The sequence below is a fragment of the Talpa europaea genome (assembly GCF_964194135.1).
Source record: "Talpa europaea genome assembly, chromosome: 11".
Lineage (NCBI taxonomy): Eukaryota > Metazoa > Chordata > Mammalia > Eulipotyphla > Talpidae > Talpa > Talpa europaea.
Genome location: NC_140078.1, coordinates 71,659,830 through 71,669,546, shown reverse-complemented (window position 1 = coordinate 71,669,546; position 9,717 = coordinate 71,659,830). Strand labels below are relative to the sequence as shown.

General features: G+C 46.5%; 1 protein-coding gene across 3 annotated transcripts; it reads right to left on the bottom strand.

Annotated features, from left to right (window-relative positions):
* Positions 1-3,886, bottom strand: NME6 (NME/NM23 nucleoside diphosphate kinase 6; the record flags this gene model as incomplete). 3 transcript variants are annotated; one of them, XM_084247907.1, is made up of 5 exons in its annotated part: positions 1-167; positions 444-604; positions 1,334-1,373; positions 1,892-1,994; positions 3,797-3,886. In XM_084247907.1, the coding sequence occupies 5 exons, from the start codon at positions 3,884-3,886 to the stop codon at positions 1-3; spliced, it is 561 nt and encodes a 186-aa protein (XP_084104033.1). The 3 variants fall into 3 exon arrangements, with proteins under 3 accessions (XP_084104033.1, XP_084104034.1, XP_084104035.1); XM_084247909.1 differs by lacking the exon at positions 1-167 and having other exon boundaries at positions 470-590; XM_084247908.1 differs by lacking the exons at positions 444-604; positions 1,334-1,373.
* Between the last annotated feature and the right edge of the window lie 5,831 nt (positions 3,887-9,717).

Here is a 9,717-nt window from a genome sequence, read left to right as displayed (position 1 = left end):
TCAGGCTGGTCCTGGACCTCCTGTTCCAGCTGCACAGTGGATGCCTCCCTCTGGACTGTAGCGCACAAGGCCACAGCGCAACTGGGGCTCCTCTTCTTCATACCAGCGCTGTTCACTGAAGTCAGGGAAGAAGGTTGCAATCTCTCTACTGGCTGAAATCACTGAGTCTGTAAGGGAGGTAATACAGAGAAGGGGTTCTCTCATAGGGAGTGCAGGATGACAGCAAGAGGCAGTCATAACTAGGTTCAGAAAGAGGAGTCTCTACTTCTGCCTGCCTCATAGTCCTAGGGCAGTTAAAGAAAGTCTTTAGGCCACAAAGGGCCAGAAATACAATTAGGAAGAAAGTTCACTGGGGGGACCTGGCTCTCAACTCCACAGTACAGCTGTTTACCAACCCCCAAATATCTCCTTTTTTGGGGTTATTGTCAGGGAGGAAGACTCACCAGAGCCATGGGTGGTGTTGCGGGTGTCAGTGAGGCCAAAACTTCCACGAATTGAATCTGGGGCCATGTGGCGTGCTCGAAACACTCTGGTGGGTCCCATCATTGTCCTCCAGAACTGGATGGCATCCTTGCGGGCGAGGATATAGGCTCGGATTGGCCCACTGTGAACAAATGGAGCACATGTCAGGAATATGCCTATCTAGTCTAAGAAGGCACTTTGTGAGCAGGGCACCAATAAAGGTATGTTAATTCTGAGTTTCCTTGCCTTTTTAGCTGAGTATCAATGTGACTTTAAACAGGTGATGGAGGGCCTCTGCTGATATATAAGCAAGATCACAGAGATCAGCAGAGTTGCTAGGGAACACTCAACAATTCTACACTTACTGGATCAGTAACCACAATGCGACAGGAGGCCAACAGGTCAGTGTTGGCTTGGTCAGAGCTCCAAGCCCATGTTTCTTCAGATACTTGGTACTGACTACAACTTTAGTGTGGTAAGTGAAATAAATAAGTGTATTTAGTGGGCTGAGGAGATGTCTCAGAGGATAAATATGTGGAACCAAAACTAGAAGTACTTGGGCCAACCTGGTGGCCTAGAGGTTAAGTCTCAGTGCTATCACAGCCACAGCCTGAGTTTGATCCCTGGCCAGGGAGATAACCCACATATGGTGCAGCAAACCTCTCCTATCTTGCCCACTGCTCCCCTCAGCAGTATATTGCAGTGGATTCGCCTGTTCTACTCCCCACTTTGTCTCTGATGAATCCTCTTCACCCCCCGCACCTCTGGCCTATACTCTAGTACTTCTGCGTAAATTAAAAAAAAAAAAAAAAAAAAAAAAAAGCTCCTGATTAAAATTCTTAAACAAACAACAACACAAAACTAGATGTACCTGGCCATGAACTCCACCAGTCGCTGATAGAAAAAACGCCCTGCAAAGAGAGAGTTCCTTCATCAAGACACTGGTGCCCAAGAGACCTTTTTGTACTCCTGCCTTAATTGAAAAATAAAATCTTTTAGAGGGAAGAACAAGGACCTCGGGGTCTGGTAACCTGGGTCTGAATCCAGGCTCTTCCATTTACATCTTGTGCAGTTTGGGGTAAGGTAATTTTCCTAATCCAATTTCTTAATCTGTGGAGCAGGGACAAAAAAATCTCTACCTCATATGGCTATTGGGAGAACTAAATAAAATCATGAGCATTAGGACAACGTCTGTCAGAGTAAACACTCACTCAATGTTACCTACTGATATTATCAAGACATAAAATTAACCTTCTGGTTGGAACTGTGAGATTGAACCTTCCTAGAATCTTTTTTTCAAATTCTGATAATCAGAAAAGTTTATATATAAATAGAGAAAACTGACAGCATTTCTACAAGTGGCAGACATCAACTGCATACATCTTGAGACAGAGAAGCCTCCCATTCAGAGGAGGGAAGTTGATCCTACCTTCATGCTCTTGGTAAAACCTCTGGCAATCTTCTTTCCTCCATAGAAGTTCTCTCATTCGTATAATAAGGAATTTGTTGCTCAGAATCTGCTGATGAACAGCCTGGATAAACACCACCCAAAGACAAATCAGTCAAAGGTACAGGAGGTCCAGTCTGATTAAAAGAACCATGAGGACCCCTCGGAGCCCAGGACTTCAATGTCTGTCCTGGTGGGTCAAAATTAGGGTGACGTAATGACCTTCCATAACACAGCCAGAGTGTGAAACTCAGGAGGAGGGGGGCAGGAATGCTATTTTGCCCCCTCCATCCCTCCCTCCATTCCTGTATTCCATGAACTCAAGCCCATAGGAACATCATTTATACAGTCATAAAAGTGTCTTGATAGTGTTCTTGAGTTTCTCCTACTCTCCAAATTATCAAATTGATAGATTAAAAATACCACAACTTATATGTCACACTGGGGTCAGAAGTTTTTGAGTAGGGATGCAGTGCAACCACCTTAGTCCAGCGCTCACAGCTGCAATGCTCTCTACCACTTTCTATTCTCTAGTGCCCCCAACTCAGTTTGCCTGTGGCACTCAGACCCACCACATACATTCCTGACTTGGCATCTCCCTTCTGTGGAACACCTGCTGTGCCATACACTAATCAAAGTCCACCCTTCTTTTGAGGCTGGCTGAGTTCCACACTGCAGGCCACCATTTCTGACTGCTCTGGTTTTCCTCTGCATCATGGAGGGCTTGTTCAGCAGTGTTGCTCACCTAGTACTTATCAACCTATAGGAGGCAGAATCCTAAATGACCCTCAACCAGCCTCATTAAGATTGCATACCCTAATTTCTAGGACTGTGAATATAATACAATATGGTTAGAGTCATGGCAAAAGGAATTATGCAAGTGTAATTAAGGTGACTACTCAGTTGATTTGGTTTTAAAAGGGAGATTATCCAGATTGTCCTAATTGATCATATGTTCTTTAAAAGCAGTTTTATCTGGCTGGAAGCTAAAGGAGAAGTCAGAGGGATCTGAAGCATGAGAAGTATTCAATGCACTGTTGCTGTCCTGAAGATGGAGTGGGCCATGTAATGAGGCATGTGCATGGTCTCCAGAGATAAGAGCAGTCACTACCTGAAAGCCAGCAAGGAAATGGGGACCTCATCTTATAACCACAAGGAACACGTTCTAGCAACAACTGAATGAATTTGGAAGTGAATTCTTCCCCAGATCTCTAGATAAGGGTTCAGTGAGCTGATACCTTGAGTGTGGCCTTATGAGACCCTAAGGAAAGAACCCAGCTGAGTCTACTCGACCTATATATTTCAAGATTGTGAGATAATAAGTGCTGTTTAAAGCTGCCAAGTTTATGGTAACTTGTTATGTAGCAAAAGGACACTAATATACATAGACTGTCTTGAGATTTAGTTCCCATTGTACTGGCTTTTTTATCGTATTTTATATCTGCTCTATTTCTTCAACAGATTCATAGCTTCCACAGCATCTAGCACAGGACGGTGTTGTCAGTCTTCACAGGTGGCCCTATGGCCTGAAGCAGAAGCAATGCCCAGGCATACAGTAGAGGCTTAGGATTTATTCTTTTTTTTTTAAAAGATTTATTTATTTATTTATGTATTTATTTATTTATACAAGCACTGGGTACAGTCAGAAGCGCAGGAGGGTGAGAGAATTCACCAGAGCCAGAGCAGGGAGCAGAACAGGCAGAAGGACCAAAATACACTGCTGAGGGGAGCAGCGGGCGGCAGGAGAGGTCTGCGTGCCATGTGGGACCCTCCTCTGGTGGCCGGGGAGCAGCCGGGGATCGAACCGGCGCTGCAGAGGCTGCGGGCAGCTTCGCAACCCAGCGCTCAACCACTGTGCCACCGGGGAGGCCCAGGATTTATTCTTACCTCCAGAATCAGTGGGTGAGCAACTGCATCAGGCTTGATCAGGGCTAGAGTGAGCTGAAGAGCCTGAGGGCTTCGCAAGATTGAGGTCATCTCACTCCTGCCATCAGAGAGCTGGATTAGGGATGCATTAGTACTCCATTTCCTACCCTTCCTACTCTGGAGCCATACAGCCTTGTAAATCAGCCAGTCCTCCCACTCTTGAGATTCAAAAAACACAAGACAGTTATATAGTAAAGCTGTACACATTATTGTATTTAATTGCCCATTTGGATTTATGGGATTTGAGGGAAGAGAATAGTAGAGGGTGCTTTCAAGTTACCTTGCAGAGTACATAATATGGGTTGTGACTGTAAAGCTATAAAGCAGTTATCCATTCAAGAGTGTAAATACTTGGCCTCCCCGGTGGCGCAGCAGTTGAGCGCTGGGTTGCCCGCAGCCTCTGCAGTGCTGGTTCGACCCCCAGCTGCTCCCTGGCCACCAGAGGAGGGTCCCACATTGCACGCAGACCTCTCCTGCCTCCTGCTGCTCCCCTCAGCAGTGTGCTTCGGTCCTTCTGCCTGCTCTGCTCCCCGCTCTGGCTCTGGCGAATTCTTTCACCCTCCCACACTTCTGACTGTACCCAGTGCTTGTATAAATAAATAAAAATAAATCTTAAAAAAAAAAGTTTCAATACTATTAAAAAAAAAAAGTGCAAATACTACCACTCTTGCCAATACTCCCTTTCCTTCCTAACTTTCCTTTGTATTTTACAAAGGATTTACAATTTACATACCTAAACAGCCTGATCATTAGGGTGTAATAACTGTTTCCACACTTAAGGCTCCCTATTCCACATGTTCTCCCATCAATTCTAGAACTGGAAGATTGGATGGATAAGAATCAGATGTTGCCAGAATATCAAAAAGTCTGCTGAATACAGACCATTTTTCATTTAATCAAAGAAATAGACCAGGATCTCTCCTGTCTACAATGACAAGGCTTAAGGATATACATGCAACTCCAGTCAGGAACTAGTTGTAACCATTTTGCATCTGAAGTAGGTAAAACTACCTGGATTGTAATTTAGTCAATTATATACACTAAATGAATCCATATAGTATTTTTTTCTTTTCTTTCTTTTTTGGTGGGACCCTCGCCCGCGGCTGGGGAACAAACCGGTGCTGCAGAGGCTGTGGGCAACCTCGCAACTCAGCGCTCAACTGTTGCGCCACCAGGGGAGGCCCTGAATCCATATAGTCTTATTCTACTTTTTTAAATATAATTCTAGTGTCTAGTATGGTGTAAGAGTTGAATAAATAATTGTGGAAATGACACAATGAGCATTAAAGTATTTTATACACTGGACTAAGAACTTGCATTCTCTTCCAACTGTCAAACTCTACTTACATGTTAGAAATTGATCACCTGTACAGAACTAAGGACTAGGTCTCAAAAGATTATCTGGTAGAGCCCCTCAACTTGCCAATAAATAGAGGTTTCCATGAACACACATAGGGACAGGCTCATTTTTCTTAGCCTGAAAGTCATGTTATATATGGTGCTAGGGACTGGTCCAAACAAAGAAACTCTCTGATGTCTCTTCTACTCAAGTCCTTCCTACAACTTTCAGCTTGATGACCTACTCAAACCACAAAGCTAAGCCCAGTCTAACTAGTGCAAGATCAACCAATCCATTCTTCCCAATATCCCATGTGGTGAGTCTCTGCCATATATTTAGGGAGAAACAGTCTTGACACTTCCCCTCCCTCACCTTCCATATCTATATTATCACTGATTTCTGGAATTTTTACATACCCAATATATCTCAAATCCAAACAACTCTCTACCACTCAAGTGTCACCACTCTACCCCAAGACATCATCATCCCTCCCTGGACTTCTGCATCAGACTCCTCAATGGAGTCTGTTGTACTGTTGGAGAGTATCTGCCACTCTCTACAATCTGTTCTCCACATAACAGCTAGAGTGAACTAAAAATCAAATCGAATTCTATATCATTCCCCTTCTTAACCCTTTAACATATGTCCTGCTTTTATGATAAAACCCAAATCCTTTGCAAGGCCTACCAGGCTTTGCATATTTTGATTCCTGCCGATCTCTCTAGCCTCATTTGGAAGCCCACACTCCTTAACTTTCTTTTACTCCAGCCTCATAGGCCTTACAGTTCCAAGAATTTCTGACCTGTCTGTGTGAGACAGTTCTGCAGTCCACACAGCCTTTGGTTACCTCCTACTCATCCACTAGATCTTAGCTCATTTCCGCTGTTGTATTTCCTTATGGCTTCTTGCATGTTTTCTTGTTATGTCTTCCCCACTAGGTCAGTTCCATGAAAAGTCTGTTTTGCTCATCATCATATCCTCAGTACCACACAGAGTTTATAGCACAAAGTTGGAGTTCACAGTATTTGTTGAATATATTAATGAATGAACCTGGTTTTCCAAGGCCAGACAGCTAGAGGTTCTCCAGGGGCGGACGTGGCACCTTTCATAACTTTTCTGTTATGGCTGTCCTGGCTCGTGGTTTTTAATACATGCTACCAAGTCCAAAATCTTGCTCAACTTAAAGATCATTCCATTAACCAATTACTAACTTTGGATGGTTCTGGGACACTTTACCCCACACTTCCGACACCCATTCGTCTGCTTCCAGGATGGCAGGGGCCAAGTCCCTAGTCCCGCCCAGCGTTGGGGGGACCTGCTACCCCTCAACTACGCTCCAACCCTCAGCGCCTAGGGTCCCGCTCTCCAGTCCTCTATGCTCACAGCCTCAGCCCTTGACACCGACCCCTTTCCCCCGCTACCACTCCATTCCTCTAGGCCTGCGGCCAAGCAACTCCAACCCGTGTAACCCGGGCATAAGCTCACTCTAGATTCTGGGCTATTCGCAGCCCGGGTCCGGTTGGAGTTTGGGTCAGGATTCACCTGGTCCTCCCACAGCAGCGCCGATCGCCAGGCACCGCGCTAGCTGGCCTGTGGGCACAAGCGGGACCCTGCAGGCATCCGCTGGGCACCCTGACTCGGGGGTCCTTGCCAGGAACCGGCGAACGAGCCGCAGCAGAGCGAGGTGACCCTGAGTCCTGGGCAGTGGCCGAGCTGCCCCAAAAGGCTCGGACAATCTACGGCAGGAGGGACGCACTATCGGCGCCTCGGTCTCGCCGAGAGGATGACGTATCTCGCGCGCGACCTGCCCCTCCGCGCCCAGCTCGCGCGCCCTCAGGCGGCAGGGAGGACCAGCGGCGCCGGCGGGCCCTGCGCGGCGTGCGGAGCGCGGACTGCGCAGCCCGGGCGAGCTGGTGTGGCCGCCCGGCGGGGTCAGCGCCTGCCCTTGGGGCCGCGGGGACGGACCTTGAACGACTCGTTCTCTTGATTCTTTGTCTAGGGCTGTGCTGGGACATAATTAGTGCCCAGTATTTGTCTGAGTTGCCTGGAGAGTAAAGAATGTGTTCGCTCGATCTCGAGGCTGAGGCAGCTACTCTGTCGAGGTCGGAGCGATACACGGACACCAAGGTGCATAATTGATAGGGGTTGGCGAGGGAGGATCCTTGTCCGGGGTCCGGGTGTACGTAAGGAGCGAGGGGTACTAGTCGGAAGGCCGTACTGAAGAGTTAGGGCAGCAGAATGTGGGGTGAGTTATTCTAGAGTGTAATGAAGCAGTCCCGGGCGACAAAATGAGAACTGGATGTATTTACTCCTTGTTTACTCTTTTTTTTTTTTTTTTAATAGAGGCATGTTTTTATTTATTTATTATTTGTTTGTTTTTTGTTTATACAAGCACTGGGTACAGTCAGAAGCACGGGAGGGTGAGAGAATTCACCAGAGCCAGAGCGGGGAGCAGAGCAGGCAGAAGGACCGAAGCACACTGCTGAGGGGAGCAGCGGGCGGCAGGAGAGGTCTGCGCGCCATATGGGATCCTCCTCCGGTGGCCAGGGAGCAGCCATATGGGATCCTCCTCCGGTGGCCAGGGAGCAGCCGGGGATCGAACCGGCGCCGCAGAGGCCGCGGGCAGCTTCGCAACCCAGCGCTCAACCGCTGCGCCACCGGGGAGGCCCCTCCTTGTTTACTCTTTATATACGAAGAGGGGACAGTTGTGGCAGGTTGGATAAGGATGATAACATTTTTTTTTTCTTGTTGGAAATCACTGAATTTGAGAAGAATGAAAATAAACTGTAACTGATATTCACTTAAATTAAAAACAAAAACAAAAACAACTGACTCTAGTACCCGCAGATACAGGTGTTCTACTCCTGGAATGTTGGAAGGAGGGTCTGTGGTTCTGGCAGTGTTTTTGCTCAAGTTGTCTTTAGGAATAGCCACTTCTCAGCTATCGGGTTGTTTTTTTTTTTTTTTTTTTTTAATTAATTTATTATTTTTTTTCTCGAGTCAGGGTCTCGCTATGTTGCCCAGGCTGGAGTGCAGTGGCTATTCACAGGCGCGATCCCACTACTGATCAGCACGGGAGTTTTGACCTGCTCCGTTTCCGACCTGGGCCGGTTCACCCCTCCTTAGGCAACCTGGTGGTCCCCCGCTCCCGGGAGGTCACCATATTGATGCCGAACTTAGTGCGGACACCCGATCGGCATAGCGCACTGCAGCCCAGAACTCCTGGACTCAAGCGATCCTCCTGCCTCTGCCTCCCGAGTAGCTGGGACTACAGGCGCGCGCCACCACGCCCGGCTCAGCTATCGGGTTGTTGAAGACACTTGTCTATGGTATCTCTACAGGATGAAAATAAACTTCCATTGTGTGACTGACCACAGCTCTAGATTAAATTTTCTTTTTCTTTTTTTTAAGTTTTCTTTTTATTTATTCATGCATACAAGAACTGGGCTGTAGGCCAGAGAGGTGTGAAGGTGAGAGAGAGAGACAGAGAGAGAGAGAAAAGAGAGAGAAACAGTAGGGAGCAGAGCAGGCATATTTACTGAAATACCCTGCCAAGAGGATCAGGGGGCGAAGACTGGAGAGGTCTGCTGTGCCATATATGGGTTAGCTCCCTGGCTGGGGATCAAACTCAGGCCACAGCGGAAATAGCATGATGGCACTGAGACTTAACCCCTATGCCACCAGGGAGGCCCTAATTCTTATTTTTCAAATGCACCAGGTTCAATTTTGTATTGTACTTTCATCTTCATCAACATATCTCTGAACTATATGGACTTTGCCAATTTTTAGATCATGGTCACTTATTCAACTTTCTTACACCTACAATGTGGAAGACTTTAATTTCATATTTTATAGTTGCTTTGCCCATTCTCAACAAAATAAGCACACACAATATTTAAAAATACTAAAAGGGCAGATGTGGTTTTAAGGAAGACCCAAAAATAACATGTTTTCTCTGAATGCAGGCTCAGAACCAACTGAAATAAATGACATGCAAGAGGAGATTGAAGGTCAGCTTAATTAATACTGATTGAGCTGTTGGAGAACATAACTTAGTGTCAACATTCAACATGACCAACTTTATAGGTATTTCTTTTTTTTTTTTTAAGATTTATTTATTTATGCATACAAGAGCTGGGGTACAGGCCAGAAATGCAGGGGGGTGAGAGGATTCACCAGAGACAGAGAGGGGAATAGAACAGGCAGACTGAATGAAAACACTGCTGAGGGGAGCAGCGGTGAGACAGGAGAAGTCTGCTTCACCATGTAGGTTGCTCCCTGGCTGGCTGGGGATCGAACTTGTGCTGCAGAGGTTGCAGATTGCTTCAGAGTGCGGTGCTTAACCCCTTGTGCCACCAGGGAGGCCTCCATGACCAACTTTAGTAGTATCTAAAATGCTTCGAATTACTAGTCCCATCATACCTTCGATTTACACGTGAGTTTGTAATCCCCACTTTCCTTACCTGGTCTCTCGTTTTACATTCTCTGCCACACATCATTGGGCATCATTTGGACACAGCCCTTTGAATAAAATTTATCCCTC